The following is a 19,978-nucleotide window of genomic DNA, read 5'->3' as shown; positions in this document are numbered from 1 at the left end:
TGCGCTTTTCTATTTTGGTCAGTTACTGTCGAATGCAAATGACTGTAATTACGATCAACATAACTGAGAGGAAACACTGGTTCCGATTGTTATTGTGCGTGCTTTATAGACTGTAAGGTACATCAACTATTCAACACAATTTACAATCACGATATAAGTAAACAAGCGCACATCTTGCTGTTGCTTATAAATATAAAAAATACACAAAGGAACTTCTCTGGAATATGGAAATGCCGCACCTTTACATGAATTTACAAAAATAAAAAGTAATTACATATTTAAACTTCCCATCTTTTTCCAGAGATATCAAAAGCGGTTACAATAGTCATTGGGTCCTCCTAGCCTTTCTTGAAGTGTTCCAATTTACAAGCCATCAAGTAGAGCATGCGCACATGTGCGACTATACCGAGCAAAAGATGGAAAACATGATCTTCCATTGAATGTAGCTGCCCCCATCCCCACGCACAGATGTCGATAGGCCTATCGTATCACTCCTTGCATATGATCGTATATGTACATATTAAACTACATATAAAGTACTATGCATTTTAAGCTTCCACATCAGCCATAGGTGTACAAGGTCGAGAGTTCAGTGAAATGTAACTTCCCTGGATTTCAGGGTTTCCAAGACGCCACGTTGCGATACTTTCGCGCAGCTGATTGTTTGGTGTCAAGTTCGAATCTGCCATAGCATTTGCTGTAACAGGGGAAATCCTGCTCCCACTTAGCCAGTGTGTTATAGCCGCTCTGTCGTATGTGATACCATCGCTCGCGATTACAGGGTCTTTCATTAGATCTCCTTTGATTGGACACAAAAATTGTTTAGGGATGTCATGTCCAGGGGTTCCGCCATGTTGACGAATATGTATATCTGGTGGGTCAGAAACGCCACTCCTTTCATTATTGTCCCCAGAAAATGCTACATTACACACACGGTCATTGCTTTGCGGAAAATTAGTTGCAGCGGGGGGTGTCTGCGTGCAGAAGTTTTCTTTGGTATCCGACTCTCGTTTGGGGTTGCCATCCCGATGAAAACTGGCGGAATGATCTTGACCTTGCAGAATGACGTAACCGTTGTCGAGATCCGTGTATACGTGGTCTTCAGCGTCGTTAAAAGAGAGACTGCTATATGGAGGCGGGGCTTGAGACGTCACTGGGGGCGGGGCAAGTTGACTGGCAGAACTGCACGCAGCCGGTGGTCTTACTTCATTGTTGCGTAGATTACGCAGACTGCTGAACCTATCACTTACGAGCAAATAATAATAATAATGATAATAATAATAATAATGATAATAACAATAATAATAATAATAATAATAATAATGGCGGAGAGGGCGAAGGAAGCAACAACAGTTAACACAAATCACACCTAGCGACGTTATGTCAGACTGAAGAAGTTGTCTGATTAAGAATATCAAAAACATTAGAGTGTGTCAGAAAGAAATGCGCTTTGATAACATTAGCTAGCTTAAATTTTTTACGCGTCTATCTTGGTCAATATACATACCGACTGTTCCGCTCTCTCTTCATCTTACAAAAACAAAACAACCCGTATGCTATACTCCCTGCTGCTGCCAGCACAACCACAGGGACCACTACGGCCACCACTACCGTGTCAGCTCTATAACCAACCATACCTAAAAATATCCCAGTGATCATTACATCACGTGACCACCACGTGGCCGACATACCACGTGACTTATACTCGGAATTACGTTAACCGCGCTTGGTTCACATCAGGCTGTCAGATAAAGAAAATAATGAAAATGAAAGTCAAAAAGTAGAAGAAAGTTTTAAAATATTAAATTAATTCCGAGTCATGGTTTGATTGACAGTTCTGTAGTGTACATGGTCATCAGTGATTGGATTACTCGCTGGCATTTAAAATTTAAGCCTGATGATGTTAGAAGAAAAGGGACATATACTGATATATAGCGTTTTATATGTCGTTGTGCTGTCTGTAACCAACCGGAAAAAGAACAGCTAAACCTACCTGCTGGGGCAAGTTGACTTGGTGTCGTTGTCGTGGTTGAAGTGGTTGTATCTGAAAAATGATTTTCACCTTATTTATGCATGACATGTTGAGCGCATGTTGGGATGTAAGTTTCATCTCTCTCTCTCTCTCTCTCTCTCTCTCTCTCTCTCTCTCTCTCTCATAACGAGAATAAACAAAGTGGCAGACTCTTCTTGCTGAGTCGCCATGTGGGATAAATTGCACTAAAATATGATGTGTAATATAAAACAAGGCAACCTATATTTTTTGTTTGTCGTTATGTATTTAAAATACTAGAAATCTATTGTAGACTGGCCTATTCAATTTCTGACATTATCTGAATTTTCATCATATCCGTTCATTAATGTTTGAGTTAAGCTCTTAAATAATAATAAAATAACTAAAAAAGCTAAAATAATGGTCTTGGCTTAGATACTAAGGGACGCGCTGGACAATTAACTGTGATAATGTGCTGAAATGCAAAATGTAAATAAGCAAACTATATGCTTACGTTGTTAAGATTATATCAATATATCAAAGCCACTCGATTACATTTAGAAAAATGCCCAAACAGTCCGTGTATATTGCCCTGAGAGGATGTCTCATTAATTATTTAATGACCAAGAATATTCATGAACGATTCCAACACAAGGACACCGAAAAGGGATAAAATAATTATATGTACCATGCTTGTAGTAAGGGGTATCAAATGTAAGAACGAAACGAGCTAGAAGAGGAGTTCACACGCATTGTGTTCATTTCTTACACTCATATTGTTAGAAAAAACGACAACAACGAGATAACAAAGTTTAAATGTGGATAACAATGCCAAATACTCAGACAAATTCGCATTTTAACTAATTATCTGCTCGTCCTTAAAAGTTCTGGTGTTAAAGCGCATAAATAGATAAACACATGAGTAAATGAAATAAAAAGACTTAAATAAAATAAAAAAATCATTTTTAAACTTGGGGGTTCAAATACATGCACCTGCATCATTTTGATTCAGTTTTATACTTACACGGTGGGACAGCTCTGTACCATAAGCGAAAACCCATTGCACCCATTGATGCATCACTTGAGAACTCCACCAATATGATATTAGCATTGACATGGAGCTTACCTTAATTCAATTAAAAGGAATTATCAATAATACGTATTTGTCGAACATCATCAAATGCATACTCATTAGAAAAATATCATTAAAATACATAAAAAGAGAAAACAAAACTCCCAACTTAAGATTTGGACAGATGTCAAAATCCCCTATGTCCTAAATAAGTATCATGAACATACTTATGTCTAATTTCTTGAAATGGAAAAGGATAGCTTTTTAAATTCAAAATAATTTTTTATCTATTGGATATTCAGCTTAATACTAAAGAAAAGTGTTTTACAAAAACAGCTAAACGGACGGTATTATGTGTACCTTCCTAAGCATATCTCAAGCGATTGTCTTTTTTAAACAACGACAAAAAACTTTCGTAATATTGTAAGGGAAAAGACACAAACTTACTGTTCGGTAGTCGACCTGCGAGATTTCTAAGGAGAGTAACGGAACCCTCCAACTCCTTGAACAATTTGACAGAATCGCAACATGACTCTGTCACCGAATCAACTGTGAAATCAATATAAATAGAAATGTCAATCTAACAATCTGTCCGTCCATTCAACCTCTGCTCCAAAAAATGTCAAGAATCCCTAAACCTTTTTTAATGCAGAATGACAGGTGGATGAAAAATAATAAGTCCATGTAGAGCATAAACGACTCGATTATTACCAAGGCAACGCTAATTCAGCTATTAACATTTACTTGGTATATATATATATATATTTATAATAATAATAATAATGATTATATTAATAATTATATAAAAATATTAAATAATAAATAGGCACGCAAACAGAAAAATATTTGTGTCAGTTGAAACCTAAGATATAAGAATGCACCCACCATCAAACTGCAGGTTAATGGTGTATCCCACGGGCACAACAATTGCCCATTTGCAGAGAACGTTGTTGTCATAGTACTTTCTTCTGAAAAGCGGCGTCTGTAGCCAGCCCATACTGCCGTTCCCGCTTGACGTTCCGCCATCGGAACCGCAACCTTAAACAAAAATAACAGCAATAATAATAATAGATAAAATTTTTTTAAAAAAAATCGTCAGTCTTATCTTTTTTTATCTAATATGTCATTGCGAGTCCACCTTTTTTGTAGTTACGCCAACCTTCGGGATCTATTTCAAAAGTCAGAATAATTTGATAAAACGGGAATCTGTACTTTACCTTAGGAAACTTTGTAAACACAGAAAAACATTTTAACAAACAGGCATTCCGCATCAAAGTGAATCATCAAATATACGCGTTTTCACAAGATAATCTCCAAAGAATCAAAGCAGTCACTTGTCTTTTAAAAGCGTTTATCTTTTAAAAAATACTGTATCGTATACTATTCTTGAACGGTCCTTTACTCCTGGTAGCGTATAGACGGCTATACTTACCGCCTGACACTCCTAGTGCGGATGTGTCTTTCTCAGGTGACAGTGGCTGTCTGTAGCATATAAAACCTCTGAACTGCATACACTGGTCCACCATTCGAATCCAACCATGGTGGGGACACTGGCTGAGGCGAGTCTCATTACCTTTAATTTGAAAACCACGAGGTATGATTAAAGGGGAATATAGTGATGACAGCCTGTGCATTACAGCATAGTTTACAGATGTGACGTAGAGAGTGTTCATTTATATGACGTCACGGGTATATTACCCCCTGCTTTAACCTCTTATTATATAACTATATGGTGTATAAAAGTAGTTTTTTACACCTGACGGAAGTATATCATAAACCAGTAATTTTACTACACAGAGCATGCATGGGTTACAATTTTGACGACATTATTGTTCAGTTATATGACGTCACGAGTACATTTACCTCTTTAACTGTAAGGTCACAAAAAGCCAGTACAAGCCAGTAAAATTGTTCCGTCAGTCAAGATAGCATAACACATGATTACAAACTATCAAAAAGTTTTTTTGTATACCAGTCTCGGGGTGATGTATATTAGTTTGTACTGTGAACATGCATGTATTTCAGAAAGTGGGTCGATATTTTTCCTCAATAAACAACAAATAAAAGCTCTAGATACAGCGTACCTGTGCAATCTGCCTTTGTTATGTACACATCGGCCGAAGGAGCAACAGGGAAAGAGTGGAAGGCGAGAAACTTTGCATAACCCCTTTCTTTGCAGACGACAGCCGCCATGTTCTCGTTAAACCTCTCTGTGCACGCAGTGTGCCATTGCCCCCGTTCAAATACCTCTAACACCCCTTCAAAACTGTCTGCTATCTGGCCATCGTTTAGGCGTGTGCTATTGGGAAAATGGCGGCCTATAAAAAAACAATTAAAACTGAGAGTTACAGCTCTACGTGTAATTTGGTTATCAAGATTATAAAAAAGAAAAATGAAACACTGTCTGTGCGTAATTTAGCATACGTTAAATAATGTCGTGATGTATAAGGGGCAACCGATAGCGGCATCAACTCCTTCTCGTCGTGGACTTAGTAGGATACAACATAGGCACATGTGCAATAATTAAGACCATCCATTTTATTATCTACTGGTATTATGCAATTACCTTCACAAACAATTCCAACATGGGGACACCAGGAAAACTGGGAGTGACTTGTGGGTGGACTGCAATCAAGTATGCTGTTCTCTAAACCGGCACAGCGAAGCTGAAGTTTTGGGTTTTGGCATAGTCAATCCATTTAAATCCACATGTGTAACAGCTATAAATTATGTTAAGTCTACATATACGTGCTTATTCGGACTTGATTTTCTTTTCAGTTATATTTCCAAGAAACGGTTCTAAAATATTATTTTTTATAGATGTTAGTTTGACATTTCACGTTGCATAAAGAGGACTGTCTTGGGAAATACCGAAACATGATATGAAGAGCAATATCAGAGTGAAGTGTCCTCTAAATTGTAACCACATACCTCTTGGAAATGAACAACCGCTGTCCCTTGTCCAAACTCTGTGGTCAGTTCCTCAGACGCAAAAGCAAACCCTAACTGGGTGCAGGCGACTTGGGCGTTTGCTGCCCTATAAGCGGTCCAGATGTTGGAACACATCTAGGATAAAGCAAATAGTGCATTTAATGATTATTTATTTTGTCTTTGCATATTGCACGCTATCAATATTCGTCGGGGAATTTTGATGAAAATGCAGTTTAATGAGGCAGAACTCAGGTGTGGGTATAACGCAAATGACCAGTGGAGACTTCACGTTCAAGGTCAAGGCGGTTTGAAAATGTTAAAGCTTGAAGTCACTGAAAAACTTAACTGAGACTATGCTTTAAGTTCATAGGTAATAAATCATTTACTCTAGGAGATTTTCATACACGTTTGGTTTGCTTACAGAGTTCCATAGTCCATTAAGGTAAATCTCTAGTCTCCCGGCGTTTAATGTATTTCCTCCTACCAGCCTTAAGGAGCCGACCAGTGGCAAGGTATCCTTGTCACAAGACAGCCAAAGAGCCTGCAAAATTTAAATTATAACTAGTGCTGGAGTGGACCCGTTTAATAAAATAATTTAAATCGAAAATCAGTCTTAGTTAAAAAGGTTAAGAATCTTAGGATACTTACTTTTACCTTACCCGTTTTACTTGATTTAATAACTCAGCCAATACACCAAATTCCTTGAATATTTTTATTCACAGTGTCAGCTAGGGCCTTCTTCATAATAACAACTTCATTCTTTAGACCAACAGCACAAAGTCACTTTAATTTTGAACGTGACTCTCGATTACGCGAAGCATGGATGTTATATCATTGGCACCTATCTCATTTATCTGTATACAGGATCCTGTGTGGTTTAGAAAATATTGCAAGATGTTCATGAGAACAAAATCTGCTCTTGGCACATTCTAATTATGCTAAGTGAATGTTGCCAACGCCATATGCAAATTTAATTATAATGGAGTCTACACTGTGTATGGTACAATGTAAGGCGTGGGTTGGAAGGGGTGATTGATTGTTCATTATCTTTCTTTCTTTCCTTGTTTCTTTTTGAGAAATTTGACTGATTGCTACCAATATCAAAAGCATTTAAAATATTTTAGAGTATTTGTATGTATGGGTTGAGGTTCTATGTGGCGTTCTCAAGTGAACATAACGTTCATTTGTGAAACTCCCGTGTTTAAGGCATATTTTTCAAAAAAGGTTACGTACAGAACTATCAAAGCAGGTTACTGATGGACTTCCGTATGGATCGTGTCTGCATTCTGTTATCGCTCTTTCATTACCCACACATAAAAGCCCGGAGAGGACAGCACCGTCAGAGGGGACGCTTCTCCCCGCCAAGACAACCCCATTCCTGTGTCCAAGTTGCCGGCAGACGACAAGTGCAACGTTGGTAACGATGTTAATGTCTCTTGACCCTGCACAGACGACACCCCATTTTCCACCATAGTGCACTTCCAAACGCCCTCTAGTGAATGTTTCCCCGTGCGATAATCGCACCATTCCAACTGATCCTGCAGTGTCACAGACGACTCCTGCGTCTTCACTGTGGGTTGTGTAATCACATGTCCTGGCGTTCCAACCTATAAATATCCAATTACCTATTAATTCTTTTACACGTTTATTTAATTAAATAATTTTCTCATATATAATAATTTTCATTCATTGTCCTGAAAAGTCTGCAGTATGAATGAATCCACAACCACCTTTTTCCAATCGAAAGCAGTTGCGAGATATTGGTACACTGAAAACAAATCATCTAGAACCCGCACTACATGTAAAACACAAAATGTAAGCACAGTATTTTTATATTGTGGGAAATATCAAAATTATGAAACCCTATGCATAGAGCATTCCAAACCTAGCATTCGCTCATAATGTCTTTCAGTATATTTCCAGCAAACACAGAACTTTATTATAACGTTACCATATCGTTTATATACCCCCCAAAAAAACATTATGGTAACGTTAGGGTAACGTTCTGTGTTCGCTGGGTTATGCCTACCTGAATGGGTACACGCTCTGATAAAAAGCTCCTGTCCTGAGCACTGCAGTTCAGACAGCCATACATTTCCTCTTCCAGGACCGTAAAAACTGTTTAATTTGGGGAACACGGCGCCAATGTAACCTGCAAGACATAAAACGATAATGAAATAATGATAAATGTATTCATAAGAAATAACTACTTGGCAAGCGCCCGGGGAGAGAGAAAGAGGGAATGCACTGCCTTCGTTTCGCTCGAGGAGGAAATTGGTTATGCCTTTCCCGTGGAGTGCAGTACAATTTACTGAAACATTTTACGAACTGTAATTTTCTACTAATATTACTGTTTTGTTCAAAATATTATACATATCCAGTAGAAGACCCAGGGTTTTGCAAATGGGATGGGCAAAAATGAAAGTAAACGATAGATAATTTTTACAACAATAATATGAAGAGCATAAGGGCGCATAATCGCTTGGTTTTGTATTGCTTTGTTTGTTATACTATGTATGAATCTATTTCATTTTTTGTCGTGGAAGGGGGGAAGAGAAGGAGAGGAGGAAAAGGGTACATCAGACAGACAGGCACATAGCTGCTCACTCCTAACCTGACTCTGCCTTTTCATTACGTATATGTAGTTTCCTTCATTATTATGGCAAAATAACTTCATTATTTACCCAATTCTCTACACACTACTTCTGCATCAGTCTGGTCGAAACCGTCATCACAGACGGTACCCCAGCTCCCGTCATGATAGATCTCTATTCTCCCGGCATTAGACACGGGGCCTCCTCGGAGTCGGATGTATCCCTTGGGGCGGACCTCTGTACCTGGAAGTCAAAATATTACACATACTGATATACCACAAAGTGTATGCGTCATTGATGTGGCTTAAAATTCATTGTTTTTGTGGAATAACCATGTACTATTGTCAATATTAGGCAGGGAGATCTCTTTACAGATGTTTTTTGATAATAGCGGTTTGGTCATGCTATAAAATTTTCGTACCTGCATCAAGCTTACATCCGGGGGTGAAAGATACGTCATCGACAGCTATATCACTCCGCGGAAACCCCGTCACTGTACCAACTAACAGGACCTATTAGCAAGAATAAAAAAGAACGGACATTTATTTGAGTTTTTGAAATATAAACACTTTTCCGGCATTATTTATCATTTAGCAAAGCCTGTTGAATCTACATCACATCCAAATATCATGCATCACAAAGCAAGCGAAACGAGACACTATTATGAAATATTTCCACCCCTGCGCCCCACGTTTTACTAAAATTGCACGTCATTTTTTTAAAATTTAGACGTTTATTTATGTGCCCTCCGCAAACCTCTGACTCCACTAAGTATGAGAACATAACAACTTACCCGGAACCGTGCAATACCGGTAGTTCTTAGATCCACGGCAGCAAAGTGCCACCTGTCCCCTTGGTTCCCGGCCATGCTCCACTTCTGGACTACTTGAGTAAGACGGTCTCTGTTTTGTACACTGACGCTTAGGTTCCCCATGTTATTTCCATACATGTGGTAAAAGAAGCGCATCTGTAAACGGGAAGGCTCTCATGTTCATATATGTAGAATATGCGTTGTTGGTTGGGAAAGCGGCTGAACAGGTTTTGTACCTTAGATAATCGTTGTTGTTTCTGTGCCTGTGTTCAGATCGATTCCAACTACACCATTGTTCACTTGTATGTCTTTAACTGATTAAGTAGTTCTCTTAATTTTAAATAATTAAAATTGCCGATATCAGTGGTAGCCAAGGAACAATAAATCCGAGAACGCTGAGACAGATTATTTCAATCGTCTGAACAGAGTTAATTTATTATGAATGCATTGTAACAAATTGGACACGTCTCCAGATATACAGTTATCGACCTTGGTTGATGTCAATATATTTGCTGACCTTAAAAAATGATATCGACCGCGGCGCAAAATAACATATTGACCAAAAGCCAAAGCTAATTATTGTATCATTACATAATTTAATATAATCTGAGGTAAGCAAAACAACACATTGACAGAAAGAAAAAATTAATAATTGTTTTCAAATAATGCCGTTTAATAGCTACCAGAATATAACTGAAGCAAATGAAAAATAATTGTATATACACTGTATTACAAAACTATATATATATATATATATATATATATATATATATATATATATATACGAAGTCATCTTCGAGACGAACAAGTAATATCAGACCTTTTTGGACAAGAAATAAACGTATACTCACCTTGCACAGACCGCTAACAGTGAATATTTGGCTCCTCAGGACGGCTCTATTGCCACTTTGACGAGGAACTGAAGCCTCCGTGTAAATATATTTTCCTAAAATGTGATGTTAAATTGTGTCAATATCGCAAACAATATTTACTGTCCTTTGCAGAAAAAGATAATAACATAGGAATTAAAAAAACTTTGCCAAATTGTATTTTCTTTCCGTTGATCATGTTTACGTTGATCATATAATTATTTAAATCTCCGAGAGAGAGAGAGAGAGACGCAACGTCACTAATAAGTTAAAATTGTAACTCCAGTATAACATTTTAAAAGACTTTAAACCCTTTAAGAGAAATGCGACTGGATGGCTAGGATACATACTAAAAAAACTATAACTGCATTAAATCTACTCGATGCATACATCCATACCCTTGCACAAATGGGTAGAAATGCCTCGTTAGTAGAGTACAGCTTTAGCATCTTTGGAAACCGAGTTACGTCTTGATGTTAATCACACAAGGAGCAATGGAAAACTTACTACACTCAAAAATATTTCTCGGTCACACTATAATTTAAGGTATACGCTACCATATACATAGGTGCAAGAGTTGGAAGGTCTTTTCATTCAGATGTTACAAGACGGAACGTAATTATGCCATAACAATGATGGAAAACTAGACAGACAGGTAAATAGATAGATACTGTAGATATGTGTAGACTCACGTGTAAATATAGATATTGATATGTGAATACATGTATATATCTATGGAAATTAAATATCACAAGACATTTCTCTGCACTATATAATATAATATAATATAATATAATATAATATAATATAATATAATATAATATAATATAATATACCCTGGTTGTTCATCAGAGTGTGATCGTAGCTAGGTCCTGTGTAGACTGTTGATGTGGCCCAGGAGTGCCGAGTCCAGTCAAAATTATCCTGGCTTACAGCGTTTGACCAGCCACAGAAATCAGTTTGAAAGTCACATCTTAACCCTTAAGCAGAGAATAATAGTTCCTAAGAGTAAATTGTTTGATGATTATTATTTCAATGTTTCAAGGTTTTTCTTAATATTTTAGTATCTCGGTCTGTTTTTTTACTTATTAATTTACAACCTGTCAAAGTTAGTATATAGTCAAGTATATAAGAATATATACTTACATAGTCAAGTATATTAGTATATGTGTTTGAGAGAGAGAGAGAGAGAGAGAGAGAGAGCGTAAGGCGGGCCACTCACATCCAGCGCAGTTTGCCTCATCAGAGTCGTCAATACAGTCTTTATCATAGTTACAGATTTTATCCTCGGAAATGCATTCCCCGCTACCACATCTGAAGTCTCGGGCAGAACACATGGGTGGAGGCAAGGCTAAAAAAGTGAACAAATATGATATACAATTTTTAATTAGATATTTTTGGTATTTGGGGTTTATGAATCTGCTTACTGGGCAAATGGGCTTACTTGCAAAAGTGCCTCAAAAAGGTAAGATGGCTACCACCTATGGGATGCATGACTTCCAATTATGAACAAAACTTAACCACTTTTGAAGGACATTATGCTTTATGTTTTAAGGTAATTTTGCGACACTATACGGCCTTTAATTACACAGGTACATACCTGGACATGATTATAATGTAAGAAAATCAATTATTTGCGTAAATGGATTCTCTATAATTTTGAGAAACATGAAATTCACCAAGTCATCCGGTACAGGGAGGGAGTCGTATTGAAAAAAAATGTTGCATAATAAATGTTGTAGCAAACTTCAACATGGTATTCTAAGTTCGGGAGACTTAAGATAATTGGTGTACCTAGCCTGCATTCAGGAGACAGCGTAATGTCATCCAGGTAAATGCCTCTACTTCCTGTGCCTAGAGCGCCATCTATGATTACGACAGTATTCTGAGGTAAAGGAATAGAAATGAAATGTTAGGTACAGCAAATGTTAGATAATTGCGAAGACAAAGTGTTAAAAATAATATTTGCTAGTCAGATAAAGATGTAATGAACATAAGGTACCTTTAATATACAAATGCATACATACCGGAGTAGCCCAATCATAATGTGCAGGGAATATATTGACCCTGACAAATGCCCATTCCCCACGCTTTACCGTACGTCCATACGGTACAGGATAGGTCAAGGCATCCGTGCGCTTGACCCTTATTGTGATGCGATCTGATACTGCAGTTTTGAACCAGTAGAAGGACAACTGGAAGAGTATAATAGCATGATATTTCTAGATAAATATTTATATCTAAACAAAATATTTCTAGACAAATATTTATATTTAAAACAGAAATACAGACTGATACGGCGTTAACCTTTAAAGCACCAGCATATTTTCTGAATTTCACATTACATATTTTGAAGCAAAATGTCAGTATTGAATTGGATATATCCAAGTATATTACTTGGCTAATAAAAAGCTAACTCCCGAGTCCAAAATGACATTTTAGAGACATAGTCAACTGCTTCGAAAATAATTCTCACCGTGCAGGAAGATGGAATTATTCTCTGAGACAAAGCGATTGAACCGGTCTCATTGGCATTGCCTTGAAGCATGAGGTAATGGCTATCTGAAAAAGATATTTTACAATCGGATCAAAAGATGCAAGCTGACTTTTTGGTCTCATTCATAACAGATAATCCGTGCACTAACGGATTCGCCCACTAAATATGGCCGACTCCACTTAAAAGCAAGTCGCCTAATTACCTGGTGGCCTCCCTACCTCCACACGCGCCATTAAATGGATTAAACCTTGGCTCCAGGGTTTATATGCTAGGCCCCTGCAACGACGGCACGTTTGAAGGCGGGAGAGACCATCAGGGGATTAGTCGACGTTGCTTTAAGTGGGTTGGCCATATTAAGCCCGCAGTTCTGTTAGTCCGCGCATCAACTTGCTCTGAATGTGTTCTTTATCATAAGCAGCTGCTTTAAAAAGAATAAGAAACATTTACAAATTTTATTCAAATAAACACAACAAAAGTTAATAAGGTATAGGTGTGTTCGATTGTGTGCTAATATCCGGACAGTCGGTCTGTAACACACACACTTTCTCTCTCTCTCTCTCTCTCTCTCTCTCAACCTACATCTGTCTCCGCCATGATCACCTCTCGGGCCCTGCTGAGCAGATAGGTCACCACGTACTCTCGTCCAGTTTAACTTTTCATTGGCAAGGTTCAGCCAGTTACAAAAGTCTGTTTCAAAGTCGCATCGCCCTGCGTAACTCGCTATGACGAACAAACATAAATTAATGTGATAGAATGGTACGTAATTGTGAAGTTCAAAATTTTAAATTAAAATCACTGTTGGGAAACATCCAATCAAATGGGCTGCTTTCACCTGACATATTTGTTACTCATCTTTTCATAAAAACCTAAAGTATAAGTAAGACACTTAAAACACATATGTTATAACCTGGGTAATGTAACTACCATCATACTGAAGCAACTGCAGCGAATACATTTATGTGTATCTGCAACACCCTCCATAACACGTTTTATGACTTACAACAATTCCTCTCGTCTGAATCGTCCCCGCAGTGGTCAGTGAAGTCGCAGACATCCTGTAGAGGAACACATCTCTCATTGTCACATGTAAACTCGTTATGGTGGCACTGTCTCTTGTATTCTATAATGAAGAAATTTCATTTTAGAGTACACAGGATACGCTCATTTATTAAAATGACATGCTTAATACGAATTTCCTACCAATAGCAACTGTGCACGAAATAATAATAATAATAATAATAATAATAATAATAATAATAATAATGACTATTATCTACCTGAACAGGCCAGGAACACTACTTCAGCAGGGTTATTAGTGCACGTGACTGCCGTGACAGGGCAGCCAGACAGAGCAGTTTCCGTCCCAGTGCAACGCGGGGCATGTGTCAAAGGCTGAGGCAGACTTCCTGAAACACCAATAGGTGTCACCACCGTCCCTGTATAGAAGCCTAAGGCACCACATATGACATTAGTGTTGGCTTGCGTCCAGCCAGCTTTACAGACGGTTCCCCAGCTTCCACTTGAATAAATCTCCAGGCTTCCAGACGATAGGTCGTTGTCATACGAAAGTCGAACTGCGTTCTCAACTCAAAGGTAAGATATAAGAGCATTGTGAAGGTAACCAATTTATATCATGCTTAGGAGTTACGAAATATTGCCATTTTTATTGCAAGAATATTATGTTTTAGTGATAAAGGGTTGTCCTACTGCGTATTTGTACTTAAATTTACACACTGTTGTCAGAGTTTTGTATGTTGATCAATTTCGTTATCTTAAACGACAGAAATGAAGTAACAACTTAAAGAAAGAAAACAAAAACAAACACAAATCTGTAGATAAAATGAAAGAAACAAAAATGTCACTTCAAACAAACGTAGGTGAAAAAAATCCAGAAGATTATCAACCAGGTTGCCCAATTCTTATACAATTCTTATACAAGTAATCTTAACTATACCGGGTCTATATAGGACTGGTATTCCTACCTTCAGGTATACATTCAGGTGAGAAAGCGATGTCATCAACCGCTATGTCTCCTTTGTAACCTGTACCCACCACGGCCTCTATAATTATCTAAAAGTAGAAGGTAAATTTAATAGCTCTCTCATACATTTGTACATATATCAATTTATTAAAAACGCATATTTGCAAACATGTTTGTTTAGATGAATTTTGTCTAACAGTTGTGTTCAAAAGGAAAAAAAATGCGTTTAGCGTTGCCGTCCGCACAAAAGAACACCATTGGACGAAACGATTTTTTAACGATTGTTATCCTTACTGATATATTGGCTATGTTGGGTATGGTCACTTCTCCTTTGACCCATCTTTGCTGTCGGTTGGTCCGGCGCAGGTATATGTATTCGACTCCGTTGGCAACAACGTACACATTCAGCTGGTTGGTGTCCTCTCCGTAGATGTAATAATAGAATGTCATCTAAATTAAGGAAGAAATATGAAAACTTGGTCTTGAGTTTTCAAAAAAAAAAAAAAATGTTTGGTTTACTTCCTTCTTTACAGGCCAATGGGAGAAGAAATATAAAATTTGGAAATGGTAAAAATGTCATATCAAATTACCCACATACCATTTATAGGAGAATTTGCGATCTTCTCAACATAAACTCCTGCTAGTGTCGTGCAAGACAGTTTTAGGAGTTCTTTAAACGTTGATTCTTTATTTGAATTTACGTAATTCAGGTATTTGTAGGCCTATGTCATTTTGATAAAATCCAAACATCATACATGTAATATGCAACATGTATATGCCTGTACCAGTATAAACCATTTAATTAACTCGTGGTTACTTTTCTTCACGACAAGGCTTTTAAGACTTCTTCTTCTATTAAAAAACTTACGACTCCATGTGCAAATTGAAAAAAAAATGCCAAAGCGGTCATATATAAGTGCTCGAATAAAAGTAGATCCATTTAACACGGATCGGGTTGCCCCGACATAACACTTCAACAAGATGTACCCATGCAGTGGGACAGGAATGGTAGTCCGCTAGGAACCGTAGTAGTTCTCCATTACTCTGTACAGGTGACATTCGTCCAATATACTAACCCCAATATTCCGACTAACCCTAATCTGTACTAATCAAATGGGACCCCGGGCTTCCATTTCTAGGATTACCATTCCTGTCACACCGGTTTTATGTCGATTGGTGCATCACCAACGAAAACTTCCGCAAATACAGCTATAAGCAAACTTGTGAAAGGGCGTTAAACACCACAAAACGTGCTAGCGTTCCATTCCTAGAACTATACGTATACTCTTCCTGTCACGCCAACAGGAGCTCCTTACCTTACATACGGTTGTCATGGATGGGGTGAAGAATGCACTCTTTATTCTCACTTTTTCTCCGTAATTTTTCTGAGATGTCTCTAAGTATATGTAATGTCCGGAGGCTGGAAGGGTTAATGAAAAATACATGTATATAAAAAGTAAAATGGAAAATGTGGTAGTGGAGACACACAACCATACAGTAATTGAGATTTCAATACGTTCCCCCCTTAATGTTCTTTATCAGCCTGCTTGATCTTTTCTCATTCGTACATTTGAAGCGCTGTGTCCAAAGGCTTTCTTAGATATGCATATTTTTCAATCTTTAGCTAATCCATTCAAAGATCATTACTGCCTCTTGATCCTCTGGGAGGGATTAATTGTCTTCAGCCTGATTTGTTTTCTGTCTTGAAAATGACACTAAAAAGACATCAGCCATGTCAGCGTGCCTGCAGTCACTATTGAACACTGCACTATTGCACATTGTTTATCTATCTGTGCGATGAACATTGAACTTGTCAATAGCATGGAATAAAAACAGTTACCGTATTAGAGAAATATCAAGAAGTCTTTGTCGCTACCTCCTTTGCCAACTGTAAGCGCGAGAAATGCCTGCTCACCGCTCACACGCCGCGGGGACATGTATAATCTGGGGCGTTACTGAAAATAGCCTAGTTACACTGTGCGCTTCCTTATTCGAAATAAGGTGTAGCTACATAACGGTTAGACTTCATGTAATTTTTTCTTTGTCCGTTTTCATTTACGCTTTATACACCTGTATGATGTTAACCAATTATTTTCATTTCGAGGTGCCTGTGAACAAAATCATTCATTCTTGCACTTTCACTGCGAGGTTTTAAGCTTATCCATATACTAGTTGTGTTAGTAGGCCTAAATGGAAAATCGTGCAGCATTCAACATTAACCAAACAGTAAGTTGCACTGAAATATATTTTCAGTTTAAGATTCAGTACTACACCGTTTTGTCTATAATATACACTGTCGCCAGATGTCTCTGCTGTATACATATAAGCTGAAACAAAATTGTGACTGTTATACAAGGGTTTTCTTAATGCATTAACATGGGATCTTGTTCAACTTCGTGAAAAACGTCTACGAGATACGTAAATAGCCCTCAACCAATCTTTGAGATATAAGAAACTGGTCAATAGTATTAGTTGCCTAATCAGTAATTGCTGTCAGTATTATCAGTGTGCAAATTTACTGATTAATTATTAAACCGGCCACTGCAAACATTTCGTCTTTCTTTATCTTATTTAAAATGAATTGTTCTTGGAAACTACTAATCGAGTTTGTTTCAGACTTATTAGTTTTGATAAACTTATTGCAAATATTTAATTTCTTTTTGCGACTATAATGAATCATTAAGGCTGGCACATGAACGTCTACAAATATGGCGTGTAGGATCTCACACACAAATTTACAATGAGTCACACGTCCAGTAAACAGAAAGCAGGGAAATGTATATGCCGTCGCCATGGGCCTGGTGAACAAGGAAGTTACCGGCAAAACTGATAAAGAGTAAATATTGTGTGTCCAGACATAAAGCTTTTAAATCCACTGACATCGGTCACATACTCTGACGCTCAGGTAAAAAAAGGGTGTTGGCAAGCAATTTTGGAAGTAATATTTTATACACAGCTGTGGTTACATTATCTTATATAGGGCTGTGACTAGATTCTGTGTATCCAATTTATTCCTCAATGACATAAACAGAAATCGAGAAGAGAGATCACAGCTCATAATAGCACTCGTGATTTGAAAGCAACTAATCAAAATGCCTTTTACAATATAATAAAATTAAAGGGACCTGCTATAAGCAAACATCAAACACGGTGCGAATAATTTTCCAAACGCATGCAAACCCATCTGACTTGCCGTTTTTCTATAGGGTTCCACCAATATTTCACACTGTACGCTCGCCCTCAATCTTTCTTAAATAAATGTTTCACCGCACGTGCTGCGCTTACCGTTTTGATAAGTGTGATCAGCCATAGGTCCAGTATCGAGGGAAGGCGTGTGACCCTGTCTAATCCTCCAGTCAAAGTTGTCATTATGCATCTGTACCCACGTACACAACATACCGGACTCAAAGGAACACGGAGGGGGGATCACAGCGTCTGGGAATGGAAATTTAAACATATATCATTGGTTAAAAGCATAAAGAGACTAATGATTTTGGCACTTATGCAGTATTCTTTCCAACTTGCAGGTCTTTGACATTCAATACCTTTTTTAAATTTTGGTTTTAAATGCGGTGTGTGACTATGATAATGCCTCTGCAATTAAAATTAATTTGGTTATCAATTTACTTACTTTCAATGTTTTACTAGAAACTTCAGGGTCATTTAAATTTTATGAAATTCGAGGACATCGCAGGGATGAAAATGTGTTTCAATCTCATTGGTCGAGTTTAAAAGTTCAATTTCATTGAAACTTAAGTGAAAAAAAAATTAGTGAGTAAATGTCCAAGCTAATTTATTTGAATCACAGAGACATCCACCAAAGCCACCAAAGAAATTTTAATTTAAAAATTAAAATTAAAATTTTGGTGAACATTAAAAATCACTGTAATGTACGATAATTTAAATAAATCTCTATAATTTAAATATTTCAATATAGTTGCTTCTTATTACTAATTAATAATCTGCTCACTTCCTTCTATTATTTCAATAATGAAGGGAGGAGTTTTAATTCACTTAAGTATAACAGACTACTTAACACTTCCGACTGAAGTTATGAAGTCACTTCGATCATTTCAAAGTAGTAGTTTAGGAAACGGTTAAAAATACACTTAAGCGTAATTTTTGCGAAGGTAATACTTAATTAAACACAGACTAGATAATGGTGGTGGATATTTTGTACTCTCCTCATTCCATTCATTCGTTTCACATAGATTCGCTTCAAAATAACAGTCAACTGTTTTCCTCAATACATCGATATATGTTAATATGTAACAACCTCCCTGCATGACGCAGGGTTAATTTGATAAAACTAACGATACTGTAGCAATACGCTGAGCAAAGTAGGCCAGCTGGGTCTAAATCTTGTTGTACATGTATAAAACTTGACAGACTGACAGCGGCTATCCTTTCAGCTATTGATTGAACGGTTATTAGATCGTTAATGAGATTTACGTCCTATGTGTATCCTACATTCCTTCATCCATTTATTCATTATAGTGCAATGTGATGCTTTGCTTAAGAAACACCCAACCTTCGGGCCTATAAGACATTTAATGTGTATAATTGCAAACGTTTTTGACTTAAAATGTCACTCGGAACGGAGTGCTACATGTATTCAAAGCTTATCACTTACCTGCTGTAAGCAAGGTCAGTGACACTAACACCGACCGGACCAGATTAGGTTTAACTCTATTCTGTAACATTTCTCTTTTGTAAGGTAAGAATGACTTTAAACTTAAAATCCACACTGAAAATTTACATGTACTGAACATTTGCCCTCAGGAGAGATACCGGATCTGTCCGTTTACTGTTGACACAGTTTTGCTATCAGCTGTGCAGGTTTTACATGAAGCACAATGTTTGCGTTGCGTAGAGTTACCCTGTGATAAGCATGATTGATGTCGTTTAAGGTCAGAAAAAGCGGGGGCTTCGAAGATAAGATTGAACCGCACTATTTTTATACCAATTTCCCTCTAAATTCCGCAAATTCTCGCTTGATTTTATGCTACATGTATGTCGCCAGACTGTGAGTAATCTTGGACGATTCTTACATGTTTTACAGGTCGAAATAAGAACTCATATGAAATACTGATAATCTTTAATATTTTTTTGTGATATCCTTCATCTTTCTTAATTATTATCCGTATTGTGCAATTGTGTGTTTGATATAGGAACTATGAAAAATTAGCCATAAAATGTCATTTTATTTTGACAGACATGTAGTCCTACAGCA

At 37.3% G+C, this 19,978-nt stretch overlaps 1 protein-coding gene across 1 annotated transcript; it reads right to left on the bottom strand.

Annotated features, from left to right (window-relative positions):
• Positions 1-80: 80 nt before the first annotated feature.
• LOC106153451 (uncharacterized) lies at positions 81-19,586 on the bottom strand. Its single transcript, XM_087017873.1, has 30 exons — positions 19,379-19,586; positions 18,031-18,180; positions 16,062-16,165; positions 15,040-15,195; positions 14,747-14,834; positions 14,042-14,350; positions 13,765-13,884; positions 13,344-13,484; positions 12,744-12,829; positions 12,295-12,462; positions 12,062-12,152; positions 11,490-11,618; positions 11,104-11,247; positions 10,250-10,344; positions 9,381-9,554; positions 9,009-9,099; positions 8,678-8,830; positions 8,023-8,145; positions 7,227-7,600; positions 6,415-6,534; positions 5,994-6,128; positions 5,629-5,728; positions 5,147-5,380; positions 4,495-4,635; positions 3,948-4,100; positions 3,510-3,611; positions 3,015-3,116; positions 1,994-2,044; positions 1,508-1,637; positions 81-1,245 (listed from the first exon to the last, which is right to left on the bottom strand). The coding sequence occupies exons 1-30, from the start codon at positions 19,515-19,517 to the stop codon at positions 549-551; spliced, it is 4,800 nt and encodes a 1,599-aa protein (XP_086873999.1). The 5' UTR covers positions 19,518-19,586; the 3' UTR covers positions 81-548.
• Positions 19,587-19,978: the final 392 nt, after the last annotated feature.

The sequence above is a fragment of the Lingula anatina genome, chromosome 7 (assembly GCF_051362555.1).
Source record: "Lingula anatina isolate TDL-2025a chromosome 7, LinAna3.0, whole genome shotgun sequence".
Lineage (NCBI taxonomy): Eukaryota > Metazoa > Brachiopoda > Lingulata > Lingulida > Lingulidae > Lingula > Lingula anatina.
This window is presented reverse-complemented; position numbering and strand designations above follow the sequence as displayed.

What these genes read in the sequence shown, in the direction of transcription:
- LOC106153451 (XM_087017873.1), bottom strand. Translation starts at nt 19,517, where the DNA reads ATGTTCAGTACATGTAAATTTTCAGTGTGGATTTTAAGTTTAAAGTCA. An exon ending in CACTCTGATGAACAACCAGG is followed by an intron (nt 10,345 to 11,103) that starts GTATATTATATT and finishes ATCACATTTTAG; the next exon opens with GAAAATATATTTACACGGAG. An exon ending in GTACAGAGCTGTCCCACCGT is followed by an intron (nt 2,045 to 3,014) that starts GTAAGTATAAAA and finishes ATCATTTTTCAG; the next exon opens with ATACAACCACTTCAACCACG.